The 16,384-nt window shown below is 41.1% G+C and overlaps 2 protein-coding genes across 2 annotated transcripts; one reads left to right on the plus strand and one right to left on the minus strand.

Moving 5' to 3' along the window:
* Positions 1–3,486: 3,486 nt before the first annotated feature.
* Positions 3,487–5,320, plus strand: LOC106658553 (oocyte zinc finger protein XlCOF15-like). Its single transcript, XM_014380557.2, has 2 exons — positions 3,487–3,616; positions 4,685–5,320. The coding sequence occupies exons 1-2, from the start codon at positions 3,487–3,489 to the stop codon at positions 5,245–5,247; spliced, it is 693 nt and encodes a 230-aa protein (XP_014236043.1). The 3' UTR covers positions 5,248–5,320.
* A 143-nt stretch (positions 5,321–5,463) lies between these two features.
* On the minus strand, positions 5,464–14,803 carry LOC106658552 (zinc finger and SCAN domain-containing protein 12-like). Its single transcript, XM_014380556.2, has 5 exons — positions 14,499–14,803; positions 14,311–14,425; positions 13,925–14,240; positions 13,498–13,855; positions 5,464–5,554 (listed from the first exon to the last, which is right to left on the minus strand). Exons 1-5 carry the CDS (start codon positions 14,609–14,611, stop codon positions 5,464–5,466), a joined length of 993 nt encoding a protein of 330 aa, XP_014236042.1. The 5' UTR covers positions 14,612–14,803.
* Positions 14,804–16,384: the final 1,581 nt, after the last annotated feature.

Here is a 16,384-nt window from a genome sequence, read left to right on the forward strand (position 1 = left end):
AGCAGCGGAAACGATCCTCTCGCGTTCTGCTAATTCGTCGACCTAGACACCGAGACACGTTTATAGACCTGCTCGGCTCGCTCGAGCCACGCGAGTAAGATCGCGTTCTCGTTTACCTGACATTGGCATGTAGCCTTGTGTTTTTAGCCCGGCAACAAAAACACAAAGACAAGACACGGCGGCAGGAAAAAAAAAAGGCCGCCGAGGAATTTAATTTCTTAGTTTCGCGCTCGGTGTTTGGCCTGCTTTTTCCGACCCTCGCGATCCACGCGCAACGATGTTCATTGATCGCTATATAGCTCGCGCGCCTCGCGTGCTGCATCAATCCTCGCGCTGCCGCCGCGGCACGAAGTATCTCCTTTATACACCGAGATTGAACTATTTTCAAGTGTATCATCTCCGAGCTCGAGGAAAATAAACAAACAAGCCTGGATAATGTTTTTTTATCCTAATTTTTTTTTTCATTCGAGCTACGAAAGTTGCAGAGTATGAATTATTTCTCAAATGCTTCTATAATATGCATGCATACACACACACGGGCTGCATATCGTCGCTGTATCTTGACTTGAATTACTGCAGAATAATAAGCCCGTGAGTGAAAGCAAAATTTTATGTAATATAACGTATGTGTACGTGTTATACATATCCGACGATTTGTTGAGAGCCATTTATAACACCTCGTAAATAGCTTGTAAATTCGTTCTCACGGCTATTATCATTTCTTGTATTATTTTATTGAATTTAATTGACCTCTCCTCTCTCGATCCTCGCGCGCGCGTTACTGATTGTTGCTGTTGCTGAGCTGCTCCAGTGAATCAAAGTTAAGGCGCAGTTCGCGCGCGTTTAACATAATGCAGGCAACTTAAGTGAATTTATCATTTTCTAAAATGTGCATCCACCACACATGCACAGAGCAGCTACGTAGGATTTCCAAGAAAGCCCATAAAAGATACCGACTTGTCTGTCTCGCTCGCTGGTGTTGTGTTTATGTGTGTGTGTATACGTTTGGTGGTATTTACCACGGTCAATTTACATACTGTCTATATGGCCAGTGCAGCAACAGCAGCAGCAGCAGCCACAGCCACAGCGGCGGCTGCAGTGCAGTGCTCGCGACTCGCAGCTCAGGATGCGGGGGAGAGATAGGGACTCTCTCGGCTTGACGTAGTCATGTTTAGTTCTCGCCAGAACTCACTTGCACGTTCGTTTGTCGTCGTTGTCCGTTTCTCTCTCTCTCTCTCTCTCCCTTCTCGCAGTGTTGTTGTTTATGCATACCCGGAAGAAATGGCCGCGACGCTGCACTTACTCTTTTCTCGTGCTTGCTCTTGCTCTTGCTTGCCTTGCGCGCGCGCACGCCGCGTGACATCTACTTTGTAGCTCGGCTGCATTTTTGCCACATTCGATTTGCAAAGTATCAGCGGACCATATACCGCGTACAAATGATATACTCGTGTAATATAAAAGCCGGGATGATTGATTGCCGTGACACATGCGCGCAAAGAGAGACTACGCAGACGCGGACATTAAAAAAGGGCACTCTTTTGCGTTGTATATTAGCGCGGTGCTCTCGTGAGATCGTATAACCTTAATTTCTGCCCTGTACCGCCGCCGCAGTTGTAGAACGCAGGTAGACTTTAATCGCCGCCAACACCATACCTACTCGCCGTTTATAGAGTACACGGGTATTCACCGTTTGATTAGATGAAACGAGCTTGTTTATAAGAGCATTTCATTGGGCCGCGAGAAAGATGTAGGACTGCAATTTCTGTACGTTCCCGCGCGAAGCTGCATCAAGGGTATACCTGTGTCATTGCCCATACGCGCCTATGCATAAACGCACGCACATACACACACACATATGCATATAAATGCGTGCAGTTGATCGGACTCGATTGCGCGCGCACCGTATCCTATATAATATTAGAGATATGCCCGAGAGCAAGAAAACACTTAACGACGCGCGTAAATCGTCGATTCTCACGCCAGACCAAATAGATCAGACGAGCGAGCAGCAACTCGCTCGGCATACTTTAAATATGACTCGTATTTTATAATCGCGATTTTTCTCTTTTTTTTTTATTTTTGTTCCGCGGCTCACTCGCGCAGTTTAGTTACGATGCAGGGAACAAACCAACGGTAGAAGCGTCGTATTCCCTCGACGAACTAAGTGGCCGTACAGGACGATATATAAACTTCGTCGCTGAACAAATATGAAATGAGAAAAAGAAAAAAAAAAGAAGGAAAAGCTTCTTGTTCGGTGAGCGCGAGCGAGCGATACGCTTGGATTCTTATTGCTAATGCGCCGTCGGAGGAGATGCTGTTGGCCGTGCTGCACTGCTGTGCACTAGCCTCAAATGGTACCGAAAGTCACGACGGCCTCTGATCCTCAAAGAAGTCACGCTTGTCTATATATGTGGATTATACATATTCTTATTTTTCCGTATCCGGATCTGAGCCTGGTCACGAAAAATCTAAATCGTAATGTAATTATGTGTGCACTTTAACGATCGTTTTCCAATGCTCATTCAATGACTTTTCTTGCCTAATGGCGCCGCTCAAATTTTACATTTTTAATGCCATCGTTACTTTTCGAATTCAAAGGATGTCAAGGTAATTTCATGGACCAATGTGTTCGACAATTTTTTTTCTTTCGCTTTGACTTATACAATTATTTTCACTTTACCACTTGCGAATTTACAGATGAAGGTACTCGAAATTTAACGCTGTGTGCTACTGGTCTTAATTATGAGCCTCTAAAAAATCCAAAGAATCTAATATTTTTATAAACTTTTTCAAACCTGTGCTTAGACTTATACAATTATTTTCACTTTACCACTTGTAGATTTACAGATAAAGGTACTCGCCATCTAGTGTCGAAGGGTCAAAGTGATATTTAATCGCATTAGAGTGATTGAAAACTGATGTCAATTTTTTGAAACAATCGTCAGTTTTAGAACATTTAAAATTAGATCAATATTTTCATCAAAAATTTACCACAACCCTATTTTATTAACATGGGACTAACTTTCGTTTTTGCTTCTGAGTTTAAAGCGAAATCTATCAGCGTTGAGGTGACGATATAAGAACTTATGAAGAAATTATGATAAATTTAGTTGTAAAAATCAATTAGTTTTAAAAGATAATATTTAAATCGTATAATATATAAAAAAATGAATATCAAAATTTTTGTCTGAACTCGGAAGTTTGTTTAAAAGTATTTAGTTTTAGAACGTCTGAAAATTCCTCGAAAAAATCGCCACTAAGTTAGAATTTTAAATGAATTCGAATGTTGTATGAACAATGTATAAGCAGATTAATAGGTACCTCAATTGTAAACAATGTGATCATAAACGATTTTGTCATATTCCTTTGACACACTGATCATATTTATGATAGAAACTAATTAGTTCAAATGTTGTCCTTCCCGATGAAACAAGCTGTAGAACCAAAACTAAATAGAAAGTTTCATCGTTTAATTTACGCATCAAAATGAATAAAAGTGAGAAGAAATCCGAAGAAGTTGTCTCAAAGAATAATTTAAGTGAACAAGACATTGCTGTTTCGGATGATAAACAACACCTTTATGATATTTGTCAGAAGGCATTTACACTAGAATCAAGCATGATAACACATCGAGACACAACTCACAATGATCAGAAAAATTACGCGTGTGACAAATGCGAAAAAAAATTTGAGTTCCGAAGTCATTTGAGTAGACACCAAGTATCAGTGCATAAAGTCCGCAAAGATTTTGCATGTGACATATGCGAAAAAAAATTTGTGAAAAAATCAAGTTTGTTTACACACCAAAAATTAGTACACAAAAATAGCGACGATTTTGCATGCAACAAGTGCAAGAGGAAATTTGAAAATAAATCAACTTTACTTAAGCACAACAAAATATTCCACGAAGTTTTTAAAGATTACTTATGTGAAAGGTGCGCAAAGAGATTTGGAAATAAACAAAGTTTGATTTTGCACATAAAAATAGTTCATGAGGGTCACAAAGATTTCGTATGTGACAGGTGTGAGAGGACTTTTGTACGAAAAGCACAAATGCTCGTTCATCAAAGGACAGTGCATGGAGGTCACAAAGATTACGCATGCGACACCTGCGAAAAAAAATTCGTATATAAACATAGTCTGCTCTTGCACATAAACATAGTACACAAAGGTCGCAAAGATTACGTATGCGACAAGTGCGAAAAGAAGTTTGGAATGAAATTCAATTTGCTCGAACACCGAAGGACAGTCCATGAAGGTCGCAAAGATTACGCATGTAATGAGTGCGACAAAAAATTTGGACAACGAGGCCATTTAATGAGACACCAAAAAATAGCCCACAAAGGTTGCAAAGATTACGAATGCGATAAATGCGAGAAAAAATTTGGACGTAAGTTGCATTTGCTCAGACACCAAAATACGATCCACGAGGGTCGCAAAGATTACGCATGTGACAATTGCAGGAAAAAATTTGCAAGTAAAGAAAGTTTACTCTACCACCAAAGGACAATTCACGAAGGTCGCAAAGATTACGTATGCGACAAGTGCGAAAAGAAGTTTGGAATGAAATTCTATTTGCTCCAACACCAAAGGACAGCACACGAACTTCGTAAAGATTTCGCATGTGACACCTGCGAAAAAAAATTTGTATATAAACATAGTCTGCTCTTGCACATAAACACAGTGCATGAAGATCGCAAAGATTTTGAATGCGACAAGTGCAAGAAGAAATTCGGGTTACTATGTAATTTGATCAGGCACCAAAAGACAGTCCACGAAAATCACAAGGATTACGAATGTGACAAATGCGAGAAAAAATTTGGACAAAAATGCTATTTGCTTGACCACCAAAAAACGATACACGAAGGTCGTAAAGATTTCACATGCGACAAGTGTGAACAGAAATTTACACGAAAGAACACGCTGCTCACCCACCAAAAGGTAGTCCACGAAGGTCGGAAAGATTACGCGTGCGACAAGTGCGAGAAAAAATTTGGAAAAAAACAGCACCTGCTCAACCACCAAAAAACAGTCCACGAAGGTCAAAAAGATTTTGCATGTGACAAATGCAAAAAGAAATTTGGGCTTAAAAGCAATCTCTTAAAACACCAAAGGACAATCCACAAAAGTCGGAAAGATTTCGCGTGCGACAGGTACGAGAGGACATTTGAACAAAAAATGTCATTGATAAGGCATCAAAAATTAGTTCACGAGGGTCGTAAGAGCCCTCATCAATTTCTCATGTGACAATTGCGAGAAGAAATTTGTAAAAAAATCGCATTAGCTTAAACACCAAAATATAGTTCATAAAGGTTGTACAGATTATGTACGCAGCAATTGTGAGAAGAAATGATGATTGACAATTTCAAATAAGTAGATACTTATGTATATGTATTTATAAAATTTAAAATTTAAAAATTGTGTCGAAATAATTTATCATGATACTCTTTGTTCATTTTTTGGCTACTCAGTTTCTATCTCTTCATTCAACCATTTAATAGTTTCATTTAAACCCAAAAATATTACGGCATTTCTCTCGGTGTCGAGGATCAATCTGAAATTTGACGTAAATACATTTCAGGTCTATAATTTTTTATTTACAAGCAGATCATGAAATTATCTTCAACATTCGGAACAGCTCTTCGGCTCTTCTCACTTTCTTCGTATCAATAACTCAGGCGAGCTATCTCTCCTGCGAGGGTAAAAACAAAGTGCCATAATCGATAATTCAGGGCGCCGTGCGGTGCGCAGAACAATGTGTCAGCTGCTGCACGTGTGTGAGTGCACGTATGTACGTGCGTGTAGCACCTTATCCTTTTCTCAAGATTTTTTGCCTCTCGTTTTGCGCTATAAGCCCCGGCGCGTTGTACCGCAGCACCTATCTCTGCGCGGACTTGCTCCCGCGGCAATATTGTAAACAACCGAGATACGATAGGATGGGCAAACGACTCGGGCCCTCTCGGCTTAGACTCGTTGCGCGTATAATATAGTATTAGCTTTTTGTAGTAAAACAGTTGACTTCGGGTGCCGGTGTGCGAGCGAGCTGCGCTGAGCGTCCGTACGTGAGCGCGGCTTATTTTTCTCATTTTCGATCCCCATGCCCAGGCTCATATTTTAATTGCTGAGAGGCTACACACGGGTACGCAATATATCCGCATTCTCCCATAGGAAATATATACGTAGAGGATATAAGTTTTGCGATTTTACGAGGACAACTCAATCTCGAGGCAAAGGTCAATATATATGCTTATAATTATACAGGTATTAAGCTATGAGCGCTGGACTGCATCTTGATTGCGCTTGCCCTAGAATTATTACCCTACATATTACAACGCGTGCATGTATTAACAGAGCGCAGCGCGCTACAAGGTGTTAATATACTTCAGCCGATACCCCGTTCCTTTCTTTGCTTTTTTCCTTTTTTCGTACGGCGAAAATTCTCGAGCTGTGCAGCGAAGAAGGAGATAGCTCGCGTATGATACACGTTTATTGCACCAGCCGGCCGTGCATACGTGTACGTATCGATATTTTAAAATCAGCGTGGATTTATGAATGTTTGCATTTACTGCCGGAAGCTACTTAGCGCGCGGCGAGGCTAAAAATGCCTGATTACTTGCGTGATGCATGAATAGATTGGCTACTTAGTTATTGTGCGCGCGGGCCACGTTGTGTTCCACCCTCGACTCGCGAGAGAACTCATTCGAGGCACCGCGAGATGAGTTGCAATTGACCGCGAGCGTATTTTTGTCTCCACGGCAGCTCGACGAGAAATGACCTAGCAATCTTAACCGAGCCAATTATCTTGGCCGGATCGATTAGCGCGCAATTTCTGACGTCTCTTTTCCTGCCGAGTATAAATATAAACAGCCTGAAAAAGTAAGCCTCTATTTATTTATCCAATCGACAAGAGAACTCGCTAGTTTTTTTTTTTCTTCCGTTTCGTGTACGCGAACGAGTCGAATGTTCCAAGAAACTGGTTCTTGCATCTTCGATTTCACGATCTCGTGCTGCGGTGCTAGAGACACTGCCCACGCGCGTCGCACGCACAATTCGCTGAAATAAAATTGAGCCGATCGACGATGTATACATAAAACTTTCGTGCGTCGAGTGTCTCTCGATCGGATAGTTGCCATCTCGAATGAATGTAGTAGGAGCAGCCGCCACCGCTGCCGAGAGATGTTGCACCTTACCTCGCGCGCCGCGCGCATACGGATCCACCTGCAAAATGCAGCTAGTTGCTATAATTTTATTACACGCTTATGTACATTCGTCGTCGTCGTCGTTCGAGCCCGCATCATTGTGCAGCGCACATTTGTGCAAGAAATTTCAAGGATTCAAGGTGTGCATATAAGAGACGATCGCGACGGTTGGCTTGGGTATGAAATTTATCTACTCGCTTATATATCCAGAGCATTGAAATATTTTGTAGGCTTTACAGCACTCCTTGCGCGCGCGAACGAGCGCGATATATGAAATTTGACGGCCGCGCGCGCGATGCTGTCAACGATAATGAGTTGCGGAAAAAATTGAGCAGCTCTCGCGTAGATAAATATAATATATAGTCTATAATCGAAAGTGAAAGGATCGTATAATTCGTGCGTTTTATTGTTTTAATAAACTCGCCTGCCTTGCTCGATTTTCGCACTTGTCAGAGAGCGAGCGAAACTATTGGCGAACAATAACCCGTTAAAATACCGCATCAGCGCAAGCACTTATCGCCGCGAGAGAAAAATTGCCCCGCTACATATTATATATTTCTCTACCTCCGAGTCAACGAGAGAGAGAGAGAGAGAGAGAGTCACCATCGACGCTTTCAATCACTATACACGCAGCGCACATCTCGATACCTTCCCTTCCTTCTTCTTTCTTTCTTTCTTTACTTACCAAACGCACGGGTAATCATATATAATTTTCGATTCTCTTTCGGGTTCTCTCGGCGTTTTATTTTTCCTTTTCTTTTTTATTTTACGCTTCTGGTTGGGCTCACGCGCGCGCGCTTGCGCTTCAACATCATCGTGTCATCGTAAAGTGATTCTTTACCGATTTTCGGCAGATACACCTCTTCTTTTTTTTTCTGTCCGTAGGGCGAGGAAGATGCTAATAATTTACGAGCGCACGATTCGGAGCCTCGATAACGACGGAGCTGCCTCTATACATACGTGCATTCGCTCAATGAGTTATTACGCGGCTATGTATGTGTGTGTGTGTGCGCAAGAGTATCGCGCGTATACGTATCGAGTTTTAAATTCAATAAAGTTATTTTTTAGCAGCATCGCGCAAGTTTCTTTTCTTTCTTCGGCATTTATTATTATATCTTCATTGCGACTGCGGAGGACTCTTACCTATATGCACATGCTTTCTTTCAATATTATATATTACATTATACACTGGCGCGCGAGACCGGACATCGATTGAGTAATATACTGTCGTTAAAAAAGTCACATTTTATAGTGAGCTGCTATAAACCTTGTCAACGCGAATGGAGACATTATGAATGTTGATTGCTCGAATGCTTACATATATACAGGCACAGACACAGGCACATACATACATAGCACTACAGTTATCTCTCGGTCTCATTTCTCCTCCTCAGCGAAGCGGACGGGGGTTCTTTATTTTCTTGCTCCGAACTCGAAGAATTTTTTTCCCTTTTTGTCCATCTCTCTCTTGTGCAGGCTCGCTCGCTCGCTCGCAACCTCCATGCGCGTACGTCTTCAAGGTGCATTTGCATCTCAATCTCCACCGGCGGGGTAATTTAACATTCACTTTCGGTATTTTCAGATTAGCGCGGGCAGCTTAAATTTCGACTAAAAATTACGGCTTTTTGTCACAAGCGCGCCGAGTTTTACGCAAAGAAACGTACGGGCGCGCGCGCGCGAGGCTTGTTCGTGTGTCGCCTCGTCGCGACGATGATTTTTCTTCCCTGCAGCGAGTTTCGCTGCGAAATTTTTTAACCAAGAGAGAGAGAGAGACGAAAAATAAAAAGATAGCCCGAGAATTTAAGTTTGTAATTTGCGCTCTTATCGTTGCACCGGAGGACCATGTGTAAGTAAATACCAAAGGTAGTCAATAAAACAGCGTACGCACGCGCGCAGTAAAAGAGTGCCGTTATGAAAGTCCTGGCTTAAGAAATGGTTTTTTGAAGTGTTTATAAATTCGTGAATTCGTTTTTTTCTTCTTATTTTTAATGGAACAAGTGATATGTTCATTCATCATGCGTAATAAACCACCAATGGTACCTTATAGCAGCGTTACAACATTTTTCAGAAACACTTACTCTTTTTTTATTTTTTCCTCCGAACTTACAGTAGCAAAAAAAAATTAATCGTTCGATGAACATTATTTTATAAATATAGCATTTCTCGCTCGTCTAATTCAACAGCTGACGAGTGTCTCGAGTATGGAGGAGAAAAAGGCGCGAAGATTTTCACGGCGATAGGCACTTCTCGCATGCAGCCGTGAAACCGCAAAACGAAGCAATTCGAAGGAGTCGGGCCAAAGTCAGTCAAGGTACAAGGCTTGCGTATACTATACATGCAGGTATATAGGTAATACGGGCGCGTCTCATCCGGAAACGGTGGCCGGAAGTCGTTGCTTGTCGCGTGCCGACCACGCGACCATTCGCTAATGACATGATTGCACTACTACTATATAAAGTTTATACAGCACATTATACATATAAACTAGCCGTGCCTTTTTTGAATTGTAATACGCCATAATTGCTGCGATGACCGCGACTACGCGTAAACTGCGTGACGCTTCGCTTTTTTCTCTCTCTGTCTCTCGTTTGTGCGTACGTTATATATTTCAATCAATCGCAAATAAAACGCGTACGCGTGTGCCGACTCTGACTCGAGTGGAGTGAAGTACCGAAAGGCGTCGACGTTTTACGCGCGTGAGATTTCTCGCGCGCGTCGACTGTTGACAATTATTGTCACATTGTTGCGGCCTCGTTACGATCGTGAGCTTGCCTCGTATATCGAGTGATTGATCGGTTTCGAGAAAATAAGCATCGTTAGACGCGCTCGCGATAGCTGCTGTATTTCTCACGAGCAATCGTCGTCGTTGCTGCTGCCGATGCCCGGCATGTAATATACAAACGCGCATCGAAATATCTGTCGAACTGCGCGCGAATTTGCATCGTGTAATAATCGCTCGGGCGCGTGCCAGGCTATCTTGAAATCGTGCGGGTAGTAGTGCTCGAGTATGCATATGTTTATAGCGCATATGTGTAAAAAAGCACCTGCCCCCGTGCATATTGCGCGGCGCGCACTTATGCAACGGACTGTGACCGTCCGAGGCATCCCTTCGCGCGCTCTATAGCTTTGTCATTAGTCTGTATTTATATAAATGTGACGTGCCAGAAGGCCAGAGTTCAAATGTTGACCATTTCAGTAACTATGGAGCTCTGCGTCGAAGTATTTCCGTTTTTTTTTTTTGTTATGTGCATATTATACGTTTGTGTCATTAGGAATTTTGGGTTAAATTTTTCTCGCTGCTACATAGATCGATTTTCGAGATACCGAATTGAATTGACTTAATTTTCTGAAACGTTCTAATCTGATAAGTATGCTCTATCATTAAGCGCATATAGAGGAGCTGTTGGAAGCTAGCAAACGGTCCCGAAGAGGATAACGAAGCATTCGTGTATTATAAAGTATCAATTAGCCTCGCATAAAATTTGAAATATCCAGCCGCAGAAAGCATAAAAATTTATAGCAAAGATCATTGGCTCGGCGAACAAAAGCCGCATCGTAACTGCGCGGACGTGAGTTTCGCGGCTCTCCTTCTCGTGCTCCCTAAACATTTGTCGTGTGCGCAAAGTCAAACGCTCTCCGCTACCGTAAAATAATCGTAATAATAATTCAAATTAAACTCTCTAATACTTAGCGGATATTATTACCCTCACTTGAGGCCAATAACGAGCTTTTGTATTTCGAGCTCGTTAAAGGCGCACGTGCCATCGATACGTGTATTCGTGTGCGTTGAACGTCGCTAGGGTGTAACGCACGAGGCGTCTTGGAAGAAAGCAGATGCTCGAAACATTCCAAGGAGCGCCTCGACGAGGGGTTAGACCTGTGCAGTTTTCTCGTGTCACCTGCGCGGGGCGGCGGTGGCCGCGATAATGAATACCACCACTCAAGCGAGAGATGCATTTGGAAAAAAATACCTGCGGGGTGCGCGTCGTGTCCAGCCAAGCGCGAATCCCTTATATGTATACGCGTTCTGCGCACGCAGGACAGATGGACGCGCGTGCCACGACTCTTGCGTACGCGCAGGTAACCCCTGTCGCGGACTCCACTGTTGGGCCCCCCCCCAAAATTCGTTCGTGTTTTGCTCGTGTATATTAGTACTTGAAATACTTGTCCGCCGCGATCCACAGTTGGATTGTTTATCTAGTTGATTTTTTAGGAAGTGATGCGTCCTTTTTAGCATAATTTTACGACTATCAGATACGCAAGTATTTGGACACACAAAAAAAACATGTGGCCACTCGATAGCATAATGAAGATGTACTTCTCTCTGCGTACGTACGAATTTGAGGTGATAATTTTTTTTAGTTTGCTGGCATGTGTCGCCGGATTGTCGGAAACGAAAAAAATTATACATTTTAGAAAAAACAAGCGATATTATCGCTTTGATCACCATTGAGAGAACATTACCAAGTTACTTTTGTTGGCTATTTTATTTTTATAAGATCGGGAAACCGTTACGAAAAAAAGAAACTGTAATTACAATGAAGCATGTTAATTTTAAAAAGTAAAAAATTCATTATTTCGGTAACTGATTTTTATGTAAATGCTTTTTCGATTTAGTCTATACTAAAACTTTCCGATTGATTGTAATTTTTTTTTCGGTGCACTTATATTCTGACGATAGGTTTTGCGTAATATACTTCTAAAGTTTTTTATTCATTCCTTCAATTTGGAATGAAAAATTCTACAAATGATACGGGCTTAAAATTCCAAGTTAAAAGTACGAATGAAATTTTTGTTGTTTGATGCGTGTAATGAACGTTGACAATTGTTTATTGAGGTCGCAGAAACATCGAGAGATGCGTGAACAATAAAAATTTTATTACATATTTTATTTGTAGCTATTTTTTTATTTCAAAGGACGAAAAATCGTGTTTTCCCATTAATATGACTGTTTATTCCATGTTTGACAGTACCGAAATTTTCTGAAACATTCCTTTCACTCTCTTTCTAGCATTGGAATAATTAAACTTGAATCCTTAAGGATTAAAAAAAGTAACATTTAGATGGTATTATTTTTGGTGAATGTTGATCCAGTAATATACAAATTCAAATTCAAGTGTTTTACTCGAATAGCATCAAATTAACAGTAACATATTATGGAATAAACACTATTTTAGAAATTTGGAATTTGGACAGAATGATGACAAATTGAAAGAAGTATTGGATAAAAAAAAAAATTTGCGTAAGACGTGTTATTTATTTAATATATAAGTTTTCGTACAAAGAATGGAACTTTTCATTGGAAATGATCTTATTTTGCTACAATCTTGAAATGTATTTACGTGGACATTTGAAATTACCTTGCGACAATCACTACATAGATTTACTTTTAGCATGAACTGAACTTACATGAGTTTTGAGGCTACTTTTTTCTCCAAATAATTTATGACAAATTTCACATTTGAAGGGTTTGATACCATCATGTACTCCTGTTATGTGTCTCTTGAGGTTACCAGTATTGGAATATAATTTGTGACAAATCTCACATTCAAAGAGTTTACTATTATTATGTATTTTACTAATGTGGATATTGACATAAGCTTTGGATGTAAATGATTTGTGGCAAATTCCACACTCGAAGGGTTTGCTCCGGTTATGTACCTTAATTATGTGAGTTTTGATTCCACTTTTTTCTTCAAATGTTTTATGACATATATCACATTCAAAGGGTTTGTTGCGATCATGTGCTAACTTCATGTGAGTATTTAGGCTATGCTTGCGGTTATATGTCTGGTGACACACTTCACATTCAAAGGATAATCTGTCACCATGAACTGAGATTTTGTGTGCATGAAGGCCTGTCTGATATGCAAATGTTTTTTGACAAGTCTCACATTCAAAGCGTTTTTTTTTACCATGTATTGAATTTACGTGCGCTTTGAGATAAGTCTGGGTCGTATATGATTTGTGACAAATTTCGCATTCAAAGGATTTGCTTTGATTATGTACTACATTTATGTGATTATTTAAGTTACTCTTGTATGAAAATGATTGGTGGCAAATCTTACACTCGAAGGGTCTTTTGCCATCATGTACTGCTTTTAAGTGTACTTTCATGCTACATTTTTTTCCAAACGATTTATGACAAATGTCACATTCATAAAGTTTGCGACGAAGATGGACTAGCGTTATGTGATTTGTTAAGGTTCTGTGATATCCAAATGATCTGTGGCAAATCTCACACTCGTATGCTTTGCTTCCATTATGTACAACCATTATGTGTTTTTTTAGAATATACTTTTGTCCAACCTTTAGGTGACAAATATCACATTCGAATGGTTTAGTAGGATTATGTATGAAATTCATATGAGATTTGAGGCCATCTTTTCGTCCGAATGATCTGTGGCATACGTCGCACTCAAAGGTTTTGATACGATTGTGAACTGCATTCATGTGACTTTTTAGACTACAGTTGCGTACAAATAATTTGTGACAAATGTTACATTCAAAGGTTTTGCTTCGATCATGTATTTCTTTCAAATGACGTCGGAGGTAAGCTTTTAGTCCAAATGATTTGTGACAAATATCACACTTGAAGGGTTTACTCAAATTATGTACTATCATGTGCCTCTTCAGGCCTTCTTTTTTTCCAAATGCTTTGTGACAAATGTTACATTCATACATTTTAATTTTAGTACGTATCGTATTCTTCTGTTTTTTCAGACCTGCTCTTGCTGTCTTTAAACACATTTTTGACGCATACGACGATGATTTCTTTTCAACGTGGTTTTCACTATTTTGTAGCTTTTCATAATCAGAAAATTTAAAACAAGAATTCTCTTTAGACTTGCAGTTATCGTCACAATCAGTCTGAACTTCGTTTTCTATTTTTATAACTGGTTGAACGTTTCCATATTCAGATTTAATGACGATTGGCGCTAAAGGCTTCAGTTCGAGTTTAACGTCTTTGCACTCAAAATCATTGAATACCGTTTCATTTAAATCGTCCAGTAACGGTTTAACTTCATTCCTGTGATTTGACTGAAATGAAAATTTTGTTATAGTTTTTGATAGCGAAAAAGCAGAACATAATTAAAATCATTGAACTCACCGATAGTTCATGAGACGACGATCCTTGAAAGTTCTCCGACTTGCAATAGCCCACCAAATCGATAACAAATTCGTCAGCTGTATTCGTCACGGTATCGCTCGGTTCTTCCTTCACCCTGAAGAACAATCGAGTTTTATTAGAGATCGATCAGAAAATTATACTAGCATAGAAACACACAAAAATCATACCTAATTACGTCTTTATTGCTATCCATCTCCTCCTTGATATCTATCTCCTCCTTGACATTCATCTCCTTGATATTCATCTCTTCCTTGATATCCATATATTCCTTGCTATCCATCACTTCTTCGGTTGAGTATCGATTCTACAATTTTTCACTACACGCACCGACAAATATTCGAGGTTACACGCCTCGAGAAGCCAACACTGCACTTTGATTTCGAGTACAGATTTTCACTTTATTACGGGAATAATTCTTAACACTTTTTCTTTGATAAAAATACAGATTCACACTAGCGAATCAACGCATCAGTCGTAAAGGTTAGATAGGTGTCCTGCGACTGCTATACTATCGAATATCGATCGTTTGGAAAACTTTCACTGTGTAGCACCGACGGCTCGTCCGCAAACAGTCAATTGCTCAAGCGAATAGCGCGAGCTATGTGCTGTTGTCGACCACGCACGAATACGAACTCGTGCAGACCGAGTGAAACAAGCGAGCGCGAGAGAGACAGATTTACACGACGCAGCACAGACGTTACAAAGGCAAGAGCGCCGAGCACTGATGGTCCGTGTTGCTCGTGCCGCAGTAGCGGGGAGCTGCAGTTAGAGTCTTGAAGCTGCCGAATGTCGGCTAAATCATAGCGTGCGAAGGATATACAGACGTTTCCAAGGCAGTGCATCGAGGCACGAAGTCTACAACGATTATCGTGCGGGCGCGTCGTTCACGCAATTTTTACGTTTGTCTTTTTTTATTATTTTGGTCGTGTGGACGCCGCGTAGCGCTCACGAACTGCCAGTATCCACGTATGAAAACAGTGCTCTACTATGCTGAAATTTTTACGTTTGTTCATTTACGTACCCAACATGCCTAAAGAAGCTTCATTTCGAAAATAAAGAACGAAAGAAAAGCCAACAGTTGCCTCGCAGAGACAAACGCTTTCATTCGTCCACATTTTTTCATAATCGCATCCTCGGTGTCCATAACAGCACACTAACGCACGCACAACACACACGCGAAGAAACAGGTTTAATTTGGCGTTGTGTGCGTCGTCGTTCACCAGGTGGTGGTGGCGGGTCACCCTGTGCGCGTTAATTCAAGCAAGCATGAATCCGCCACTGTGCGCGGACTCTGCGCGACCCCCGCATTGCACCTGCAACCCTCGTTCTCTCTCTCTCTCTCTCTCTCTTGCTTTTTTATTTTTCGTACAAGAAAGCACCTTCCTCGGCACGGCTCGCACTTCCTTTTCCTTGCAAGCAGTGGTGCGTGCATCCGCAGATACGTACACATATATATAAGCGATTTCCTTCTACCCCCTCAGCGCGCGCCACATACGGACAGGTGACACAGGGCACGTATGTGCGGCGTAAATGTGCCGCGTACATGTAATACAGTACATATAGGTGGCACGCGTACTCCCCTCGAAATTCGTCTTGGCCGTTTTCTTATACTTCGGCTGCCGATGGTAGAGTAGCTCCTTGGGTTCTCTTTCTCTGCAGGTGATTGTTCGATGCTATATTACAGGGTATACGCGCACACAACACTCAACGGTCGAACGTATAACGCGAGGGTCGTCGTACGCGCACGAGGCGAGGCCCCAACCGAACAAATATCATATGCGCCCTGTGTACGATAGGAATATCGGCGCTGAAGTTTCGAGTGCGCATTTTTACCTTGAAAAATCGAGCCCGACCGATTGAATAAATCGAAACGGCCGAGGCATTATTATTTACGCTTAATCTCGCTACTTAATTCTCTCCCCGTAATCAATCACGAAGATATAATATCGACTTTACTGCTCGGCGCGCGAGGTAATAAAATGGCGCGAGGCAGGTATAAGTTCGATATATACACACATGTACATTAGCATAAAATGTTATGTCATCTTAAAAA

The sequence above is a fragment of the Trichogramma pretiosum genome, unplaced genomic scaffold (assembly GCF_000599845.2).
Source record: "Trichogramma pretiosum strain Unisexual culture from Peru unplaced genomic scaffold, Tpre_2.0 scaffold2, whole genome shotgun sequence".
Classification (NCBI taxonomy): Eukaryota; Metazoa; Arthropoda; class Insecta; order Hymenoptera; family Trichogrammatidae; genus Trichogramma; species Trichogramma pretiosum.

Coding starts and splice junctions, on each gene's coding strand:
- LOC106658553 (XM_014380557.2), top strand. CDS start 3,487: ATGAATAAAAGTGAGAAGAAATCCGAAGAAGTTGTCTCAAAGAATAAT. Junction 3,617..4,684: donor GGCATTTACACTAGAATCAA/GCATGATAACAC, acceptor ACATAAACACAG/TGCATGAAGATCGCAAAGAT.
- LOC106658552 (XM_014380556.2), bottom strand. CDS start 14,611: ATGGATAGCAAGGAATATATGGATATCAAGGAAGAGATGAATATCAAG. Junction 14,426..14,498: donor AGCAATAAAGACGTAATTAG/GTATGATTTTTG, acceptor ATTGTTCTTCAG/GGTGAAGGAAGAACCGAGCG. Junction 14,241..14,310: donor CGTCGTCTCATGAACTATCG/GTGAGTTCAATG, acceptor TTTTCATTTCAG/TCAAATCACAGGAATGAAGT.